Below are 22,976 nucleotides of genomic sequence, written 5' to 3'. Positions count from 1 at the left end.
TTCATTGCAATAACTTTTTGAATTGGCCCATAATTTATTATAGAAGGTAAGTGATGTTGGAAATTCAGGTTGTCATGCTGCCAGGAGGCAAGCTTCATTGCCAGTGCAGACAATTTTTCTGCCTCGAATAGCGTCTTAAAGTGCCATTCTTTCCCTTCTCCCATACCAGAGCCGAGAGACTGCTTCATGTACATGTCATGAGTGTGGCTTTTTAAATGAAAACTTTATACCTGGGCTTTCCGGACCGTGGCTGCTGGCTGGGTATCGGGGTGCAATAAAGCTATTCAGTGCATCTTAAAGGGGCTCTAAAGAGAAAAATGATTTAAGCTGTGTTAGTAAATTACCCTTCCACACCACCAAAAAAGCCACTCTTATAGCGAGAAGACTCCTGGTAAACCAGAAAAGATGCAAGAACAAAACACGGGTGGTGATATTGGGCCTTGAAAATTCGTCGCCGCACCAGCTTGCCAGGGTGATGTCTGCTGGGGCGTCGTTATGCTTTATTAGTAACCTGGATTACCTTGTACTCTAAAAGTTCCAAACACTAAACTTCAAGTTTCAAAAACTTTTACTGAACGACTACAGCTGAAAAGCAAAAAAAAAAAAAAAATTGCAATCTAATGTCACATTGGCGCACTGGCCGTGAAGTTTCGGCTTGAAATTCAAGAATGAAACTTTAACTGTCATTTTCTGTTCTAGTAATAAACCTATCACTGCAAAATTAACGAAAGTAGAATTCTTCAGTAACACTTTATCAATCTAAACTGAGTCGGTGTTTCTTTTTAGTGCCCCTCTAAGGACTGCAGGTGGTCGGAATTTATCCCAGTGCACTGGATCTATGCCACTCACATGTGATTTAAACACAGCCCTGTAACATTAGCCAACAACAAAGTGGGCCGCTGTTTGTTTGTAGCTTTGGTCTTGGAACGAGAGCCCTTGTGTGTTGAATTAGCTTTGGAGGTAAAATTGCGTTGTCATGATGTACTGATATTCGAGAGAGAAAGAATAAACCTTTATTTTGTATTGAGAACTTCATTATTAAATACTAGGATATTAAGTATTTTGCAGTTCAGTTTGTGGTGTAATGATTTCCATTTGATTGTATCAATCAGGGAAATGAACACACTGATTGTATATGTGGGGCATATTTTATCAGTAAGCGTTGTTGTTTGTGAGGTACTAACTGTGCTTGTGCTTCGGCTTCCAGGAAGCTCTTGGCTTGGTGTTTCCCCAATGTCTCTTTTGGGTTGGTTCCTAAATATCCTGGTGACCGTGGCCTGCCTTGGACGCCTCTTGCTGTATGGTGATGGCCTAGCTCAAGCAAATAGCAAAGCCAATGCAGCTTTTTGGAGGCACCGCAAACAGGCTGATGCTGATCTTGCCCAGGTTTGTGTTGTGTTGTTGTTTACAAGTGTGCAGTGTTGCCAAGAACTCCAGAAGATTTCTTGGCATAAAATAAACATTGCAAAGATTCTAGAAATTTAGTTTTATTAATCTGAAGCGTTCTCTGCTCCAATTCTTCATTTTGTACGTAACTGCCAGCAGCTCTCGCCTCCTGATACTGCACTCACTAGATGGCATAGTGTGTCTGGAGAGCAACAGAAGCATAGTTGGTAGGGGTGTGTGTGCAAATGCTTAAATGTTTGATTTCAGATTGAATATTGAATGCTCAAAGAATTTGATTCGTGAATTGAATATCTGCCATTTGATTTTTCAACTATTTGGTGAGGCATTTGGCTGTGGTGTGCCTTGATGTGCGTAGCATTCCCACATTGGGAATTCTCTTATAGTATAAGGTTCGGCCAGGTCCATAGTACCAATCAGAACGATTTACACGACGCAGACAGAGGGAGCAACAAAAATAGTGGGTATAAAAACACTAAAACATGGGTGAAAATCAGGCCGATTAGCCTCTGAAATGGCACGCAGATTGTATTGCATACGCGTGTTCTGTGTTCACGCAGACAGATTCACGCAGTTCAAAGCTTTCTGCCTAGCATACTTAAACAAACAGATGAACATGGCATACATGCTTGTGGTAGCTGCCGGCTGGTTGCCTATGGACCCAAGTGCTGCTTCAATGATCGTCAGTATAACCCGTTACCCTTACGTGTGATCTTCCAAGTAATCACTGATGAGCCACCTGTAGGAACATATTAGTGACAAGGTTTCCACTACGGCTTGCGCCCCATTAGCATATTGGCCGGTGCCAAATTTGTCATGACCATACTGTCCACCTTGTTGGGCCTAATCGGAGCTGCGTCATCGTGTATCGGCGACTAGACTTGTAGTTTCACACCAAATCAATGCATATCTATATGCAGTGGTTGCACGACACTTAGAAAGCCAACAAACTGCCTCGCCAACGAAAACTAGTGTGTAGAATGACCGTTGTTCACGGCCGCCACCTTTGCGAAAGATGGTACTGTGTCCCTTCATTCTGAATGCCATTTGTAGTTGCCCATCGGTCTCATTTTGTAGCTTTGAGTGACATTTCACAAGACTAGCTTTAGATTTATGGCAGGATCGCCATCGTGGAGATTGTGGACGGCAACCATGCAATCCTGAAGGAGCGCAGCTAATGTGCTGTTATGTCTGGTGCCTAATGCTATAATAAAAATGTGCCAAGCATTCCTGTCGTTTCTGCATGGCTCCCTCTGATGACTGTGGCAAGTTTGCCACTTCTTGTGTGCTGCATCTGAAGTTAGATCATCATTAATAAAGTTAGAATGTAGGCTACAAAAGTGTGTGCTACATGCAAAGTTATTGAAAATGCCTGCCATCCTTCCACGCTTCCCCTTGTCTGCATGATTTTTACAAATATTCAAGTTGGCAGGCATGTCACTGCGAATGCTTTGCATTACACTGATTCCCACAGTGTGTAGGATTTGCATAAATTTATAGGGCTTCTTTCCTAAAACCTTCACTGTAAAAAGCTGTTGCAAACACCAGCACTGCCGTGCTACAGGGTCGGCCAGGACGAGCAGCTGAGCAGCTGACTGCTTGCCTGGGTGCCCTGGGTCAGCCGCTCACTGGTGGAAGCCTGCCCGAGGCCTTGTGTGCTGTGGGTTGGCAGGCACTGCGGCAGCTGCTTCAGTCGGCTCGCGTAGGACTCTGGCTCGAGCGTCGTGCCGCGGGTGGCTGGCAACTGGACAAGGCACAGCGGGCACGCACAGCCGCCCAACTGGCCCTCACCCACCACCAGCTCAGCGAGCTGCACCTTCTTGGTCAGTAAGTGTGGTGTGGGAGGCTAAACGGTCGAGGACTAGCCTAGTTGGCGCACTGTTGTCATTTTAGTCTACAAGAGACATAACCTCAATAGTTGGCAGTTGCGACGTGTGATATCTAAACTGTGTGCCATGCAGGATTCTCCCTGCGGGCAACGCGGGAAATGCTGCCCGCAGCTCCGGTTTACTGCCCGCCCCTTTGGGGGGCAACTCTGCAATGATAATGGTCAATTTGATTAAAATTTCAAATTCCTTTTTTTTTTTCATAATTCCCAGGTGTTCCTTCATCGTGTGGGGAAATATTAGAAAGAAATCTAAGTAGACGTTGAGCCAACTGCACTTTTTTAGTGTACTGCTAGGAAATATTGGTTAGAAATTCGGAATTCCAGGGGTTCTATCACATGGCAGATTGTGTGGTTTTGCCGTTGCCACAGCGCCTGCATCTTCGTATCATCATCAAGAGGTTGAACATGCCATTCAAAACAACGGAATGTTCGGATCAAGGAGACTAAGGGCAATGAAAGCTAATTTCACTGAACAGCTTGAGCAATAAAACAATTTTTAGTCTTTTTCGCCAAATGTTAGTCTTTTTCTTGCTTCAACTGCAGTAGTTTTGAACTGTTAAGGTTGGCAGGTCTAAGTTTGTGACTCTCTTTCGTGGTGCCTGTTGAACAGCTCAAGATGGTCACAAGTAGTTTGGAGCGCTCCACTATGGTGCCCTCTTAGTAAAGTAAGCGAGCACATTTTAAAACTACCATGTCACATGCTGAAGCCTCTTTGTTGTGTTATCTCGTAATACATTTACACGGACAAAGGCAGGGCCGTAAGAATGACAAGGTTTGCAATAAAGGGACATAAAATTGCTAGGGGTGTGTGAATATCAAATAGTAGGTTTCGAATCGATTATTGAATCGGGAAAAAATTTAGTACATAGATAAATGCCTACAAACTTGGGGCACGAAGACACGGCGCTGCACATACTTGGGAATTTCCTGGAATTGCATAACAAAAATGTATCGAACTATCGGTAACCTTGGGAGAACCCTGTCTTTGTTGCCATTCCCTCTTTCTGAGACACATTATTGTTTCGATCAGTCCTGTCGACACCCTGCATCGACAGGTGGCCTCAGCAAACAGGCCGACGTCAGGGAGCACATAAGGTAGAAGTGCTTGCAGAGCCAAAATCTGCAACCCGAGTGGGGCGGCCCGTCAGCGGTGCATTTGGCACACCTTTTGTGCCGGAAATTACGAACTTACGAAGTGAAGTGCTCGCTTGCATGGCATTGACCACGAGGTGCTCCATGGCGCGCACGACATGCGGCACTGTGCAGGTATCTACACCAAATATACCGAATAGTAGATATTCTATTCGTGAATTGAATTATTTGCATGTTTATTATCCTCTTCGTTTCAGTGATAGTCGAGTATTTGCACACCCCTACAACTTACTGATGTTCCAGTGTGCTACAATCCCACTGTATGCATTGTCGCTAGTCTCCGTTCTTACACATTATGTGACAACTTTGGCTCATAAGTTCGTGCCTGTTGTGAACCTGTTCTGCTGCGTCAACATCTCTTGTCATGCAGGTCATGTGTCTTCTTGGGGGCGTTGGCAAGGTGTGGCACACGCCCTTGCCTCTGTGAACTGGGCTCAGGTGGCTGGTGCGGAGATGCTCGGCCGTCGTCTCCTTTGCCACATCTATCTTGGAGCTGCCCTGCGTCTGCTTGACTGCTGCCACGTGCGCCTCCTCTTTGCACCCGTAGGTGTCAATGGCAGGGATTGTCCTTGAAGGAGGGGGTGGAGGGGTGCCAGCACAGCTTTCGCCACACTTTGAATGACAAAAAGTAGGCAAAGGCTGTGATGGTGTTGTAGCAGCAGCATTTAATTGTCGATGACCCTCTTCGTGCAAGGCACACAATAAAAAAAAATTATGTGAGGAGATGCCATAAATATTGCACATTCTGCACCATTTGTACAAGCAGAAGACCACTGCTCAATGAGAAAAACATTGTATGTAACAAAGGGGTGCAAAGTAGTTTTGTAGTTTAGTGTGATTGCATGCAGAGGCTAGATGCAGTTTGTGCAGGATGAGCAATTCCTGGAGCAAAGCACCCTGAAGTTTCCGAGTTGGATGTGTGCTTACTTTTGGATAAAATCTAATTATTTTGTACTAGCAAATGAGTAACTAACCTCGAGCCAATCTTAAGGTATGTGACGTCACGAAGCTCTGGTAAGGGCTTGTTAAGGCTGTGGTGTTTATTTTTGCATTTTTGGCTTACATGAGGTTCTGCCCTCGACAATATTGGCCTGTTTGGAATTTTGAAGGTGTAATCCCCAAATTTAGCTTAATATAGCGTCCCTGTAATTACATTTTTCGTTTGCTGAACTGTCCTCCTTTTGAAAGACATGGTGGTGAAAACATGGCAACAGAAACAAAAGTGCCAGGGTGTCAACCGCTAAGTTATAAATTTGTCACAGTGTATCGTAGAAGTTGTGGGGCCAGACTGGAGGTTCTTACTTTGCATACTTGCTGACAGGTCCAACATATGGCTACTGTACTGGTGTAGGCCTGTACGTTATGTTTTTTGCATGCAGAATTATGCATATTTTCATTGTCTGCTGAAACTCGCCACAATGGCTCAGTGGCAGTGGTGCTCTGCTGCCGTGCACAAGATCATGAGTTTGAATCTTGGTCTCTGTGGTCACGTTGCCATGGAGGTGCAATGCAGAAATGCTCTTACCCATAGGTTTAAGTGCCTGGTTAAGAGTTCCATGTAGTCAGTTAATCTAGAGCCTTGCACTACAGCATCCTTCATAGTCCAGATGTTGCATTAGCATGTTTAACCCACTCAATCAGTAGATCACTTTATCTTTGTCCGCTGCAGTGACCAGGCCACTGCTTGGTACACAGTCTGATTCATCTGTTTATGTGTCTTTGTAATATTCAGAGGCTTCTGCTGTTCCGCGCTCGTCGTGTGTGGTCTTCGCCAAATGCAGTACCTGCTGAACTGAAATGGGTCTTCGAAGAGAATGGCCGCAGTTTCCTCCTTAGTCGAGAGTGGATTCCATTGCAAGGGACATCAGAGGATGCATTCACTCGAAGGGGAGACTGCTGTGAGCATTTTCTTGTTTTCCTTTTTTGCTTGGGACCCATTGCTTCAGCAGGAATGTTGCTTTCTTGATGCATCTTTATCCTTCATTTTGTTTGTTGGAAACGACAACATTGTGTAGAAGGGACAATGCTTATAGTGTAACAAAATGTGGAGATAGCATACAATGCATTCGCTTCAAGTAAGCGCTCTACAGTGCAATTTTCTGTTTCTAAATGGTGGATTCATATGGTGGACTTAATTGGCAAGCACAGATTGTGCATCACAGGAAATGATATCACCGATTTTCAGCAGCTAATAAATGATTGAATGATTGATTGATTGATTGATTGATTGATTTAATAAAACAAATATATGGGCCGTATATTTAGGGCCCATACATTTATGTATGGCCCGCTTAGGCTTGTTAGCCTAAGTGGGCCAAGGGTTAACAGGAGTATAATTTTTTTTTTAAGGTAGGCATTTTTTCTTTCTGTGATTTTGGCCCCCGAAAGATTCATGATTAGAGCAAATGAGGGACCATGTCTGGCTTCCCTATTGAAGGAAGTGTTCATAATTGCCTACTGTGGCTTTGTAGGATGGTGTCCCATATTTTAAAAACTTAGCAGGGGTGTGCGAATATGAAATAGTAGATTTCAAATTGAATCAAGAAAAAAAAAACGCCGACTATCAAATCAAGTATCTAATATCAGAAAATTTTACCAAATTGCGTGCTTACAAATTTTGAGCAAGAGAATTCAGTGCTGTACATGCTCGGAAGTCTCCTAGCATTGCATAACAAAAATCTAGCAAGCAATCAGGACACAGTACGGTCTACTCTTATTAAAGGGAACACCTAATTAGTATGCCAGTACTGATTACAGCTCAGTTCTAAGTGTATGAAGCTCTGGGAAATATTGTTTTTATGAATAGAATTTCTATTGAATAGAATCAAGTGGCTATTCTTCCTCTGCAACTAGTGAATTAGTGACACTCTGTTGTACTGAATGACAATGAGGTTCTCAGTTTAATTGTGGATCTGTGTTTTGAGGCAATCTTTAATTATTTTGCTTAGAAAGCTTTGCTTTCGAGTTTTTCTCTGGAATGTAGAAGGGCTATCCCAACTTTATGGCTGGAAAGTATCGTAAGGCCAATCTGTGCTACAGACAAAAGGACCGCTCGTCATGTGGCTTGCATTGCTGGAACCAACAGCAAAGAGCATGCACTGTCCACTCCTTTTCATTGTCAGGTTCGACGTGATTTGCCACCTGTCAAAGATTCTAAATCAAGGCAGTTTGTTGGCTTTCGGAGCATCACGCGGCTGCTGCAAACATATCCGTGTTGATTCGGCACCATACTGTAACTTTAGTCTCCAATTCCCAATGAAGTGGAGCCAACTAGGCCTAATGGCATACGCAGTGTGGCAATGACGAAAATTTGCCCCTGACAGATGTGGCAGATGGTTGCTGCTAGGTTGCTTATATGGGTGCTTCATCATGTGATCAGTCCCGAGGTCACACATGTGAATTAGATTGACGGCTGTTGAAGCAGCGTGAAGCTAGTCGCTGCATATCCTACACGATCTGTGAGCCTATCGGTGGTTAATTGACCCAATCTTCGCACTTTACAAAATATGTGCTGCTTATGTTGCTGTTCCCTCTCTCTGCTTCGTGTCACTTCGATTGCTCCTGTCGACCTGGCTGAACCTTGTACTGTACTGACAAAGGTGGCCCTGGCCGACATGGTGCCATTCTGTGAATTCTGCGTTCGGGCGGACGCAGAACGATCCCTGCATCGAGTAGACGTTGTGGTGGCATGTCCACGGTGCTCTCGGCACTCCTTTTACGGCGAATGTGAAGTGAAGCGGTCGCTCAGGCGGCATCGAGCACGAGGGGCTCGCGGCATGCGCGACACTGCGTAGGTCTCTATACCGATGTTGAATAGTATTCAAGAAATTGAATAATCAATATTTGATTCATGAATTGAATTATTCGACTGCTGAATATTTGATTTGATTTCTTGATATTTTATATTAGCAGACCCCTAAATCTTAGATTCCGTAGGGCACTTGCCAATACAGCTGCTTTGATCGGTGTTTCTTGCAAACATGCTGTCAGGCGTTAACCTACTTGATATGGCTTTGCCGTCTGCCCTTCTTACTGTATGAATACTTTTCATTGGTAATGGTCACTGATTTATTGGCATCATTAATTCATCCAGAAATTTGTGTCATGGAAACCAGCCTTAAGGGGTCTGAGCATTGTACTGCTCATGTCTTTTATAGTGGGTCTGCTGGGGTCGCTCAGAATTGATTCGTGTGCATGATTCTCATTGGGATATCAGCCCGAACGCTGATGCAGGTATGAGCAAGTGTTGCCTTCAGGGGTTATATGTAACCAACAATATTTGTTGCCTTTCAGGCTCTGTACTTGCTGCAGTTTCACAGCTGTACCGGGAACACCTCTTGCACAGGGCCGTTGCTGCACTTGCTGCATCAGGCAGACCAAGGTTGGTGTGATCACTATAGTGACATTGTTGACCAGAAGATAGTAGGTCAAATTTTGAAAAATCTATTATTATTACTTTTACTTTTTGCTTTGTTGAATGCCACTAAATTAAAAAATGTTGTAGACGAACCCTCGTGTCCTTGCTCACAGGTGTGCATGAAAAAAGAAAGATAAATACATGGCGCTTTCAGATCCTGGCCATTTCTCAGCTGCAGTAGCCACAATCTAATAGAGCCTCAATGCAGAAATTCCCCTGTACTTGCATTTAAGTACCTCATAAAGAAGCCTGGTAGTCATAAGCAATTCAGATCATTGCACAACGATAGGTCTTACAGTCTACACTTAGCTTTGGGATCTTATGCCCAATCAATTAGCCTATGTACCTGTCTATCATCCAATCTGCATTTCTATCTTTCTAAACTGCCACGGACAGGCCTCTAAGCGACGCAAGAATGGTGCTTGTTCTTTTCCTTGCAGCCGTGGTGGCCCCGATGCCCTGCACCTGGTGGAACTGCTGGAAGGTGCAAGCTGCAGCTCCAGCATGCCTGGCGGTAGCCTGACGGGTGTGGAGCATGACGAGGCGGCCACCTGGTGGGCTGCGGTGCTGCGCGTCGCCCTACTGTGGGTGCGGGGAGAACCCGCTCAGCAGGAGTGCACCCGCGCCGAGGCTGCCCTGCGCAATCTGCACTGGGACCAGACTCAGTAAGGGCCCTTGGCATTTGTGTGGGATGCTTGTTGCAGAGAGGTTAACCAAAGAAAAGTCCGCTTTACTGCCCTGCACAGGGAAAATGAACTTAAGGAGATAAGAATGGAAAGCGATGAGTAGGGAAACAGAAATTTGCTCACAATATTGAAGTGGCATACGTCAATATCAAATCCTAGTATCTCTCAGGCTTGCAGACCACAGGAAGCGAACTGGTGCTCTGGTTGGTTTTAGCGCTTGTTGCGGTGGTGATACAACCACAGGGCTGCCATTCACGTCTGGGCCTCAGCCGAAGCACTGCCTGTTGCTACTGCGTAAAGTATGCTGGAGGCAATACATTGAGTCAACAGCTGCACTGGCAGATTTCCGTTTTGAAACTCTGTCTGTACTTGTTAGGTGTGGAAAGACGGCTTTCTTGGGGGATAATACAAATGAGGGTTGACTCACACTTTCTAAATGTCGTTTTGAGCATTTGGATAATGATATTGAATATTGTGCGAGTTGCTTTCTCAGGCTGGTTGCCGTATTTGCACAATTCTAATGTGCCCTCGAATCTAACACGCATCTAATTTTTGCAGGCTTAAAACAAGAAAATAAAATTGCACCTGAATGTAACATGCACCTGAATGTAATGTGCACCTGATTTATGAAAGAAAAATATAGCATGTCCCTATGTTCACAATCGGAAAAAACTAGGTGTGAAGAATTTTCGCAGAAGGTAAACGTTTTGTTTTTTGCTTAATGAGCTTGCATGATTGAACTGGCGTGTCTTTGTTGCCATTTGCTCATCATTGGCCGCAAATACCTAGCATTAAGGCAGCATTCTTGTTGTGATCATAGTTGAGCACAATGTTAACCCACAATAACTTTTGAAAAACATGCTCTGCCACCCGTCGTGGTGGCTTAGCGGCTACGGTATTGCGCTGCTAAGCACGAGGTCGCGAGATCGAATCCTGGCCACGGCGACCTTGTTTCATTGGAAGCGAAATGCAAAAATGCTTGTGTCCTGTGCACATTAAAGATCCCCTGGTGCTCAAAATGAATCCGGAGTCCCCCACTGCAGCATGCCCCATAATCAAAGCGTAGTTTTAAAACGTAAAACCCCAGAACTCATTCATTAAAACATGCTCTGCAACATAGGGGTGTGCGAATACTGAATGCAGTCAACGTCCAATTTTTTTACTTCCTAGGGCCTGCGAAAACATCCGAAAAAATGGGCAGTCCTAAACAAAGTAAAGCATGCCTTGTACTGCCCCCAAGGGCTCATATTGCCACAGGCACATCTGAAATAGCTCTGAAGGTCTGCCTGTACACTTATTAAGTGTATCGTTCGTCGTACTGTGGTAGGAGACGGCGGGTACCCGTGTGTATAATTAAGGAAAAAGTGCAGTGTCCCGCAACTATTGCACCGTTCTTCTTCTTGGTATGCTTTACCAAGAAGAAGGTAACTCTGCTGTAGTGAGGCAAAACTACATTTGGGAACCAGCATTATGCAATGTGCTGCACTTTCCCAGCTTCGAAGTTATTCGCAAGAATTACAAAGGCAGAGTTACCATCGTTGCTAACAGCAGCGAAGTGTTCTAATGAAAAACATGGCATCGAACAGCAAGAAGCTTAGCAGCAAACGTTGAAGTAGCTAGGCCGTGCATTGCCGCGTGGTGGCTACAGTTGCCAGCGGATCTGCGTGCAAGAGCACCGGTTCGAGGTGTGAGATAGTGAGATAATCATAATGGCAGTGGTGGTGTCTTCAATTATTGCTGTTTTGGTCCTGCGGTCATGGCAAAAAGTCTGGAAAATCGAATGACGAAGGTTTGTTGTGTTCGAATTATTGGGCAATAGGAAAATTGGCCATTGACTGTAGTACATTTCGAATCGAATATCGAATTGAATCAAGGAACAAAAGCTGAATATAATATTGAATATGGGAAATTTTTCATGAAATTCAATGCTTACATATTTTGGCCAAGAAGATACAGCGCTGCACATACTCAGGAGTCTCCTAGCATTGCAAAACAAGAATGTTGCAAGCTATCTGTTACTTAGGTGCATAGAAATCAATATTCAGTGCGGTCTGCTCTTATTAAAGGGAATACCAAATTGGAATGCCAGCACTGATTATAGCTCAGTTCTAGTACATGAAGATCCGGAAGTTTATTTTTTTCATAAATAGAATTTGTATTGAATAGAATCAAGTGTCTTTCTTTTCCTCCTAATGACTTGGTGATTCTCCGTTGTACTGAGTACCAGTGAGGTTCTCAATTTAATAGTGGACCTGTGTGTTTTGTGGCAATCTTCTGTTTATTGCACAGAAAGTGTTTCTTAAAATACAGAAGGGCTAAACAACTTTATGGCAGTTGGGCTGTTGTAAAGCCAGTCTATGCGACAGATGTAAGGATTGTGCATGATCGGACTTGATCACCGTTCCGTGCATAGCCGGTGTTGACAGTAAAGGGCAGGCACCATCCGCAGCACCGTTTCAATGCCTGATTTAGTGCGATTTGCCACCTGTCAAATATTCTGAAATCTGAATGGTCACGACGAGTTCACATGATGACTCTAAAGGCAAATACCAAGTCGACATGGGCTGTTTAAATACCATTCCAACCTTTTTCGAAATTAATATCTCCCGCCACTCGACCAGGGGGAGCGGCGATGTTGGATGCGCCATCACCAACCTTTGCTGCTGTCAGTGAGTCAAACAGTGCCTGACAGACGGTGGTACTGAGCCAAGACAAAGCAGTGGATTCGCCGCTGCAGCAGCTTTTTTGGACAAGTGGCGTAGACCGTTTGGGCATCCCGCTACATCACATGGGAGTTGAATTCTCTGCTACTTGCAGTTTATGCAATTTGTGTGAGTGTCACGAGCCAACGAAAATCAGCATAGCACTATGTGATAGCGAAACTACTGAAACGCGAAAGTGTGGGTGGCGCAAAGTCTAGCAAAAAACTAAACCTTGTGACCGCCCACGTTGCTGTCATAGGTATTTCAATGAGTTCTCTTTTGTAAATATGAAATAGAATTGTACAAGTAGCATTTTTATTGTATGTTATAATACAATATAGGGATGTTTTTTGCAACGACTGGTTGGGTACTGCTAGTGATAGAATTTAACTGAGCGGTGCTTTTGTCATCAGGCAAGTACTTGAATGTTCCGGGGGAGTCTCTAATCACGTCCTCCATTTACCTCAATTTCTCGATTCTTAAGGCTCTGTATGCAACAATATTGACACCTTAGAGATTCTCGAGCACTAATCTGTCACTTTATCTTGACTTAATATTTGCCTTTAGTGTCCCTTTAAACAGCAATGTCACTGAAGGCCAGAAGATTGGAACACTTTGAATAGTGAGCATAATGCAAAAATATAATGACATAGCAAATCGTGTATGCAGGCTAGTTAGTATTTTTTAGTATGTGTTCGGTTGTATGTGTTGCAAACACTTAGTTTATGAAGTTAAACCTTTATATGATGAAGTCGGCAAAATCAACAACTTGCTTCATTATGTCGAAATTTTTGTTATATTGAAATTCAACCTTTTATGCAAATAAATGCAGTCACTGGTAAATTTCTTTTTTACATGGAAGGGGCTGCAAAATTTTCTGAATTATAGGGCAATCGCAATAAGCGTATCTAAACTCTCAAATTCTCTGAAAAACTCTCAGCTCTGAAATTCATTTTGTTGAATTTGAGAGTTGGCGACGGTTTTGTGCAGTGTCGACAATGTCTTCACATCGGTGGTTCGAAGCGAAGTCAGCCATGCTTTCATGTCTGCTATGCACCTGTGATGGTGCATAGGCTCGGCCGCAGTGGGACAACACTGTGATAAAAAAGAGCCGGCAGCGGGGAGCAAATGCTTCATCTGCTTCTCGCTTCAATGCATCTCCGAAACTTGATATTATGCAACCTCCAATACCAAATGCGCAAGGACACAGCGCACATGATGCAATGCCATCTTGGCACGCCCACACTTTGCATACACGGCAGATTACCTCTAAAATGGGGAGTGCAGTGGCTGCGTATGCACTCGCGCATTCGGACAACCATGTGCAGCTACAGCCGCGCTAGAAAAGGAGACGTGTGCCAATTCCTTCTAGGCGGCTGTAAAATTTTCTTGCATTGAAATCACACAAACGCACTTCGTTCAATTGAGGCTCTAAATGCATGGTATCCTATGGACAAGAAGTTATAAAAACTTAAATACATCTTTTTATGGAGACTTTCGTTACATTGTAGTTTGTCATGTTGAGGTTTAACTGTATTGTGACTGTGCAACCCTGCTCCATGGAACTATGTTTTTGTTGCAACTTTCACTTGTACTGTGTAACATTGGACTTATATTTTATTTAGTGTAGATGAAATTCTACTGTGCTGAGCTCTCATTTCTGTGACCGAGTGTGACACATCTGCAAAATTTCTACGCAGGGATCCATTGCCCTGGGCAGTGGCCTCCGCTATGTTGGCTCGCAAGGGACTCCTGGCAGCCCAGCATCCTTCGTCACGCGACACCCTTAATGCTTGCAATCGAGCTAGCGCACGACTGTGGGATTGTGCCAGCCATCCCAAGCACCTTGCCAATGCCACATCACAGGCAAGTATTGTTTTACAGCGAAGCTGTTAGCCGCTAGTTGGTCGACATTTCTCTTGTCTGCATCCGTTAGCAAAAATATGGGCCGATCACAGTGGCATTGCACGGCCGAGAGCTGTGGCTCGTACCCTCTTAAGGCAGAGGCTTCAAGCACTCAGAAAAGTGAAGCGAACAGTGCATACATTCTTTGGAATTGCACACACAATGTGCAGAACAGCGTATGTTTCGATGAAGAACCATCACAAAACAAGCATACAAACCACATAATTGATAAGGTGCTCCTTATAACAAAGCGAAGTATGTAGCGCTCTCTGCATATGTTTCCCAGTAAATATTACTGTTGCAGAAGCTGCCGGAGACAGAATGCAAAAACGCCAATTTAGTGACGTCTGCGTGCTAATTAAACAGCATAGATTGGTCATAGTTAATCTGGTACCTCTCATAGCCACAGTAGTATTGCATCAGGACATTAATTGTTGCGCCATTTGAATAAACCATATTTTTTGTGCTGAGCGATCATGTACTTTCATGCCAAACAAAATGTGCACGTGACAAAGAAAAGCAGAGGTTTTGCATGCTTTTCAAGTGTGTGTCGCTGGTGTGATTCATTCACAGGTGTGCACTTTCAAGACTAGACTGCATTAAGCCCTCATTCACAAGATGACCACACATTCCAATTTCGAGTGATTTAGCATAAGAGGTGCTCCGTATGTTTCTTCCTGTTAGCATTCCATTCAGGCTAGGTAGCACGACCAGCTGAGTTAGTATTCACCAGCAGTTGATGACTGCTGATGTGTTGTCATGAAATGCAGACCCGACCACTACGGCACCTGTGTACAGACTTATGCTGCACGCTCCTGCTGATGCACCCTACGGAAATTGGAAGTGCCTGGTTTTGCGGTGCATTGTAGTTGCATTGCATGCTTGTTATGTACAGTGCAGTGCTTCTTCAGTGCAATCGCAAGGTCTGTGCTGTGACATCTTTCCAGAAAGTCGCATACACATTGCAGCAAGCAACACCTTTTTTCAGACAATTTATTGCTTGTTTCTTTATGAAGCATATGGAAAAAACTTATGGGACAAGTAACTCTACGTGCCCATAATTGTTAGCATTTGCTTCTTCAACCTTTATAACACTTCACTATCATCCAGATGGAAAAATTGCAGGATTACTGGATTACAGGGAAACTTTTCATTAAACAGATTTAGAACCCACATGCTCTGTGGTTGGTTGTTCGTGGCTGAGAAGTCATGTGGACTGCAAATCATTTTCTTCGTAGCTTCTGGATTGCTATTTTGTTTGCAACAGTATACGGAAGTTAGAGTACTAGCTGCATCAATCTTGTGGCAGAAAATTCTTTGCCTTCAGTAACATGATGATGGTAGTGTTGTCATCATGGACAAGCTCTGCCTTCTCCCTGCATGCATTCTTTACTTTCTCACAATTCAGTACTAAAAAAAAAAAACAATATCTGTGGTCCTACTGAAGTGACATCCTATTCAGTAGAATTAGAAACCTTAATTGCAGTAGTGGCTCGCAGCGTTCTGCTGCTAAATACAGTTGACTTCTGTTAATTCAACCTTCACGAGACTGATGAAATTTATTGAATTATCCGGTGAATCGAATTAAACAATATGCATAAAAAACGCCAGAACACACCACTGATCTATTTGGCAATATTTGCCTGACTTTAACACGCCCCCAAATCAAATGCGTGCCCACTTTCTGTGTGTCCAAAGTAGTAAACTAACATAGAAATGACATTAAAGCTTCGAAACAAAGTATAAATATAATGCGTAGTCGATATTTTTAGCAAGAAAAGTTATTGCACAATGGGGGGGGTGGCTAGTTTTCGAGAGTCAGCTTTGCTACAGGGTTTCTTTTTAAAGTCAGCTTTGCCGCAATGCGTCCTTGTTGTGCGGCAGTGTGCGAAAGTTGTGAGGACAACTTTGGATTTGTGTCCGATCACACCACGAAGGCAATTTTTGGCCCAATTTCCTTAAAAAAGAAAAGGTGAGCTTGAGAATTGGTAAGTGCTGTTATCAAACACTGGGAACTATGGTTATTGCTTGAAACTCTTCCTTGTGTGGGCCAAAGATAGGTGTTTTCAACTAAAGATGATGTATGTTGAACACATTTACTGCTCCCTAAACTCTGCCGAGACAAACACTACCACTAACAGGGTCACTATCGGGGTCACCATAAGGGTCAGGCATGGGCATGCTGACTAGTCAAGTTCGAATTATCTGGCGAAGGCCAATTTTGGGATCAAAATAACGATAGTTTGGGCCCATAGGAATGCATTGATGCCAGCTGGCACCTTCGGCCGCAATCAAATTAACCAAAAGATCTAGTTAACCCGATTAGAATTAATGGAAGTCTACTGTACTTTCATTTTCCCTTCCAATTTTAAAATACTTCTTTTAGGCTGTCTTCATCTGTTCTCTGTATCCACAGATATTCGGTGTGCTACTCAACATGCATATTCTACTCAGTATGCTTGTTAAGTTTCTTTTTTGGCGTAACCATTATAACTGTGTAACAGGCAAACTTGTTTGCCTGCCTGCTTTTTCATTGTTTTGTGTGCACCTAGAGTGAGCATTCTTTTCGTATTGCTATTTGTATTGAGATTAGTTTTGCCTGATCTGTCTGCCCTGTGGAGTCTGTTGCTATGCCAAGTTTTCGTTATTGCAGTTTTCGTATTGCTATTTGTATTGACATTAGTTTTGCCTGATCTGTCTGCCCTGTGGAGTCTGTTGCTATGCCAAGTTTTCGTTATTGCAGCTTTTACACCGGACCTTTACCATCGTGTGTGACATGGGGGAAATAAACATTATAGTGTGTTAATGACTTACATTGAATGAATGGAATGCTTTCTTATGTAGGTAAGTTTTTTTCACTGAATTAAAATAAGAATAGGTGTTGGTGCATTTGGCACAGGGGCTGTCATGCTGTGAACAGCATCTTAATGTAAGTCTCAAAGGAAACTGAGAATATTGAAACAAGTGAAGAAGAAAGTGATAGGTGTAACCTTAAGAGGTGGAAATAGGGGATACAGTCGACTTCTATTAATTCGACCCTGATAGTCAAACGCACCACTGATTCATTTGGCAGTATCTTTCCAAATCTAACACATCTCCAAATCAAATGCGCGCCCGCATTCCACGTGTCTAAAGTAGAAAACCAACGTAGACATAACACTACAGCTCCCAAACAAAGTAGAAATCTAACTTGTGCCCAACTTTTTCGCAATAAAAATGGGCGAGGATCTAGTACGTGTTCCACAATGACGTCCAGTTGTCTGAAGTTAGCTTCGCGGCAACGTAGTGTAAAGTCAGCTTTGCCGCAATACATATCTGTTATGCGGTAAAGCATACAAATGTCTCGGAGGTGGTTTTTGTTTCGTATCTGATTTTTGGCCCAGGTTTGAGCCCTGGCCACACCAATTATATATCGACAGAGGCAAAATGCAAGAATGTTGCATGTTTGCAGTTTGGTGCATGTTAAAAGAAAATATAGGAAATCAAGATTAGTATGGAGCAACCTCAATCATAGCCTCTGCATTGGTTTAGGACAGTAAAACTTCATCAATCAATCAAATGAGGAGATTCACTGGTGTAAGATGCGAGTTGTCGGTCGTGTAGGAGATTATGGTGATGGACCTTTCCTTGGCAGGTGCTGCTCACTGCAAGTTGCGAGTGGCTGCTGCAGACGCGATCTGAGCTGTGGGAGCGCACGGGTAAGGCCCCTGCATCGGGGCCTCACATCGATGGCTTTCATCGTGACTTGGCACTGTTTCGACGGCTGGCCCAGAACTCGCCCAACCTGCAGTTAAAGGTGACCACGATGTGCAGACAGTTCTTGATTGACCTCTTGCCTGGAGAACTTTGCAAGCTCTGGAATTCACGATCGTAAAAGCTTGTCTAACTGTCCAGCTCAAAAAATGTTCCCTCAGAGCAGGTTAGCCCTCAGATGAGGCCTTGCAACCGGCTTCAGTCCTCACATGACATCTTAGTGGTACACTTTTATGTAATACAGATGAACTGTATTTGCTTTTTCCTAATTAAATATGCTTTGGTGTTGCAGCAACCAGTGATTAAAAGCCATATTTGCACTAACAAAATTCAACCATCTTTATATTGTGGAGGGGTGGGGGTGCTCCTTACAGCTTATAAAATGACAGTGTAAGGAAATGTTACAATTACAGCACATACTAACAATGCTTAATGGAACCATGTTCAGGAGTTTAGAATGTGGGTGATCTGTAAATCGCAGCAACTGATCGCTAATCACACTACTTAGAACATTTTCTAGCAGAAGGACGATGGACAATGGAATAGATCAAAGGGCCATATGCACACACATGCCTTGGGCTGCCGCATTTATGCAGTGAAGTCACATGGATATTGTTGTAATTTACGAGTCTATTGAACAACCACCCAGAGTTTCTAAAATAGCGTTCTCGCTGTTGAATGTTTTCTGCACTGTCACCTTACTGTCCTTTGCAGTACAGTGAAACCTCGTTAAACCGTAGTCGGCCGGAACTCGGAAAAAGTACGTACTAAACGGTAGTACTGTTTAAGCGGAATAGCATGAGATCGCCCACTTACCTGTCGAAAACGGAACTCGGAGAGAGTGCGATGAAAGGGGAAAAAACATGCAGTATTTATTCACTTCGTGGGACGTAAGTGTTATTTTCGTTTGATGTTGCGGCGGCCTAGCACGACGACAGCGGCCTCAAACTTACTGAAGCTGCGTGCCAGCTTCTCAGCCAGCCCCCCTTCTCTCCGCAAACACTCGCACGGCAGATTCCTCGTTGGCGTTACGTATTCTCCGTGCACGCACGCAGTAGTGCTGCATAAGTCCTGGGGCGCCTTTTTCATTGCCGGGTGCCGGAGTTCGGAAAACCTTTCGTTTAGAATAGTTACGTTATCGCGCCCCTGTTCTCCTTGCGACGATCGCATTCATGAGGCTGACGTAACGCTCAGCTTCTGCCACTGTCGGGCCTGAATAGCCCGTGCTGTCGCTTTCCGTGTCGTCCTCATCACTGTCGCTAGTTGAGACTTCGGCAACGATGGTGAAAAGTCGAACCTCGTAGCCGACATCTCTTCGTGGTCGCAGCAGCGCTGCCGAGCAACTTCGCATTTCAAATGCCACACATTGTAGTCAACAGCAGATCCATGTCGCGGGCCAGCGCCGACTTCTTCGTGTCACGTTCGGTAGCACGGACGATGTCTAATTTTTCTTCTATGCTGAGCACCCGGTGTCTTTTTTATCCTAGCTTCGGCATGACGCGAGTCCTCGCTTGCACGACGCCACAACGCTCCCTGGGTACGGCGCCGAAATGATGTTGATGTTGATGTGGCTTCACGCGCAAACGCACAGGGCGCTTGGAGGCCGTAGTACCGATCTCTGAGGCTTGTTGTTCTGCCGGGCCGCCCGATGGAGACGACGCACCGCCGTGTTTGCGCGACGAAAAGTGGAAACGCTACGTTTTAACCGATGCGTACGCAATAAGCTGGTACAGTTTATGCGGATACAAAATACATTATGTTCAATGGCCGCTGAGTCGGGGAATTGACTTTACTACTTTTAAACCGAAACTACTGTTTAAGCGGGTACGGTTTAACGAGGTTTTACTGTATTTATGTGAAATACTGTTTCTCTTTTCTTGGTGGGCTTCACAATGTTTGCATAGGTAAAATGTTTTTTCTTTCTTAGCCTTGAAGAAATATTTGGTGCTTAGTTCAGCGTTCGAAGGAAGCTTTTCTCAAATGCCCATATTTGATTTGGAAATTTTCCTGTTAGAACACATCTAATCTATAGATTTATGTGTGTCCCTGCAGTTGCACCTGTATGAAGCCACTCAACGTGTTGTTGCTGGTGCAAACCCTGTGAAGACTCAGCTTGGATTGGATCGGTGTCTGAGGAGGCGCCTTTCGCACTACCCATCTGTTGTCTGTGCCAAGGGTGAGAGTCGGGCATCATCATCTTTTAGAATTGGATCATTAACTTTTGTGAAGGAGAGACGAGCTTATTGTTATCACTACGGTGACTGACGTGTACATGCTGTAGAAGTTGGTTCCTTGATAACTCTTAAATACACTGCGACTGCAATACGCTTCTGTAGCCACATTTATAGTAGTAACAAGGCAGCTGTTTGGAGAAAACGATCTGCAGCTGTTTTCTTTTTGATAATATAGCAGCTGCATAAGCGTTAAGCTGTATTTCCTATTGAAGCTGTTTTGTACGCATTTCCATAATTCTCTACAGTTCCTTTATGTTCATGTGGAAAATATGTGCAATCATACAAATTCTGTGTGACTGTCTTAACCCTTTCTTTACTGCTGACAAGTACAGTCATCACGAGGAAATTTTTTGCCTTCTTTACCGCAGCAAGCTGACTGTTAGATCCATCAATTTGCTTCTAGTTGCAGTTTTCAACACTAAATGACAGTGCTTTTTAATGTTAGTGGTAGTGTGTGTAGCCTTTCTTTGTATTGCGAGCTGCCTGAACGCTTGCATTGAAAACGTAGATACCTGCACGGCACATTGTAAAATTTTTTCACACTTTTCGTTATTTTCTGCAGAACCGAAAGGGTTGTAGATGGAAGATGTGAAATTACAAGAACGCATGTGGAACAATTGCTAAATTAGCTTGCACTCGCCATATATATAAAGTGTGCATAATTGCAATCTTACAGCCTCATTAAGCATGGCCTTGTGTCGTTGCAGGGAGCACTGAGAATGAGCCAAGGAAAGAGGAAGCTGACGCCTTGTTGCTGTCCTGTAAGCATTTAGGATCCCTGGCCAGCAGGGATCAGAAAGACGGCATGCTCGCAGAGGCCGCGAGTATTCTGGGAGCCCTGGGACATCGACGTGCCCTGCATCAATGCCAGAGGCTGATGGTTGCCCCCACAGTTGCCTCAGCTGCTTGCTGAGTTGCATGATGTGTTTCAGCCAAGTCTGAGAAGATTCGCCTACCCAGTTTATTGTACATAGTCATACTTGTGATGTGGTGTAATATGGTGTGTCCCCGTGATTCAACTTTATTTTAAGCGTTTTATTAATGGCAGTGAAGTTTCCCTGCTCACTGTGTACATATGTAGATGTGCGAGGCAGGCTGTTTTCACCTGTCTACTCTATTTAATTTCACGCTGTTCTTTGAGGAAGAAATCAGCATTGCTGCAAAGCAGTGGAAGTTTCTTTGTTTTTAATACTACTCACATGGTGAGGCCCAGTTTGGTATTTTGCATCTGTTGCATCTTTCATATCTTCATCAGCTGCAGCATTTGTTTGATACAAGTTTATCTGATTTGTATGACAGGCTATCTCACCCAACATTTCCGTTCATCCCAAGCGTTGTTTCATCTTGCAAATGTCTGCATGCAACCTTGAGTTAGTGGAAACCTCTTGTTTTCTTTTTAGTGTGTGTAGATGCTGAGCCTGATGTGTTATAAAATGCATATGTATTGTATCTTTAGCATTTTGTAATGTATTGAAGAATGTTTAGAATATTGTAATGTATTGAAGGCATGTTTGCTGCAGGATTTCTCATTGTTAGATTGAAATGGGGGCTAATGGCTTTGCAGTCCAAGTCCTCATATTTGCAGTAGGACCTTCCTCCGTAAAATTTTTAATCTTGGCCAATGGCATACTTTATGGTGCATCCTGGTGGCGAGAAAACTACCTTAAGCTAAGGGCTCTTTTCAACACTTTTGCTGGAGGTGTCCAACAACTCTCAAAAAGAAAATCAATTTTGCATTTGATAGAAACACCTGTTCAATAGCATGTGTTCAAAAAACTAACAATACTTATTAACAATAAATTTGCAACTATTGACTTTCTTGACTTCTTCCGCCCCTACCCCCCTAGAAGAAGAAAAAGAACGAGTGCTTTGGTTGCAGATGCCTGTTTTGCACCGATTTATTGGTGCTTGGCACTGTTTCCCTAATTAAGTACAGAAATAGTTTAGCTTTGTTTGTTGTATATTGTGGTTGCGTTTAATTTAGGTGAGAAAGTCCTGAAAAAAGGTTAGTGTGAGAGTTCATGAAAGCTAATTGTCCTGATTTCTGGACATTCCATGAAATTTTAGTAGCGGGTTACTGGGAATGTAAGTGCATTAAAGGAGAAAATAAAGTTCCTTCTTCTCTAAACAACATAATATTGATCATGCATTGTAGTTATGTGATCGTGTCCAGTGAGCATATGGTTATGATGAGTGTATTTACCTCACTTGCCATCATAACTATGCACGAGAGTTAGGCTAGGCTCTGCATCACTGTCCATGGTTGCGTAATGGTTATAGCATTGCGCTGCTAAGCCTCAGGGTGTGGGATCAGAGCCTGGCCACAACGGCCGCGTTTCAAAGGGGGATAAATGCAAAAATGCCCGTGCACTCTGTGTTGGGGGCACGTTAATAAAACCCGAGGTGGCTGAAATTAGTTTGGAGCTCCCACTACAGCGTGCCTTGTAATTATTGGGGTTTTGGCTCTTAAGACAGAATTTCTTTTCTTTTAGGCTGTGGATTTGCCACAAATGTTGAAGACAAGCTAACGAGTAAAAAGTAAAAACTGGCTTGTCCAGTTTAGAAGCCAAATTCACTATTGCAAGACGTGCACGTTTTCTTTTTTTAATAAAGGTCATATCGCCGTAAATGTTGTTTCTTTATTTCGCACGTGAAGCTGGTGAAAAGAACTGTACAATTGCTTATGTTGCTTTGAAATAAACAAATTATTTTGATGTTTCTGAAATGGTAAAGAATAAGAGTCAACTTACATGTATATAACCACACGCAAACATATCTGCATGAATAGTGGAGTGTGAGATTTTGTGTGCTGTATTTGGAGAAACACAAGATTTA

The 22,976-nt window shown here is 43.6% G+C and overlaps 1 protein-coding gene across 1 annotated transcript in view; it reads left to right on the top strand.

Moving 5' to 3' along the window:
* The window catches only part of SREBP (Sterol regulatory element binding protein), a 35,013-nt gene extending 12,147 nt beyond the window's left edge, over window positions 1-22,866 (top strand). The window contains exons 8-17 of the mRNA XM_065441722.1: window positions 1,208-1,386; window positions 2,969-3,227; window positions 4,815-4,987; window positions 6,177-6,342; window positions 8,738-8,825; window positions 9,302-9,526; window positions 13,950-14,115; window positions 17,789-17,950; window positions 19,960-20,083; window positions 20,849-22,866. Coding sequence (XP_065297794.1) covers window positions 1,208-1,386; window positions 2,969-3,227; window positions 4,815-4,987; window positions 6,177-6,342; window positions 8,738-8,825; window positions 9,302-9,526; window positions 13,950-14,115; window positions 17,789-17,950; window positions 19,960-20,083; window positions 20,849-21,054 — 1,748 coding nt within the window. The 3' untranslated portion in view covers window positions 21,055-22,866. The remainder of the gene's footprint in view (window positions 1-1,207; window positions 1,387-2,968; window positions 3,228-4,814; window positions 4,988-6,176; window positions 6,343-8,737; window positions 8,826-9,301; window positions 9,527-13,949; window positions 14,116-17,788; window positions 17,951-19,959; window positions 20,084-20,848) is intronic.
* Window positions 22,867-22,976: the final 110 nt, after the last annotated feature.

Source organism: Dermacentor albipictus, chromosome 3 (genome assembly GCF_038994185.2).
Source record: "Dermacentor albipictus isolate Rhodes 1998 colony chromosome 3, USDA_Dalb.pri_finalv2, whole genome shotgun sequence".
NCBI classification, from domain to species: Eukaryota; Metazoa; Arthropoda; class Arachnida; order Ixodida; family Ixodidae; genus Dermacentor; species Dermacentor albipictus.
The sequence above is the reverse complement of the archived record's forward strand: the minus strand, read 5'-3'. Positions and strand labels throughout refer to the sequence as shown.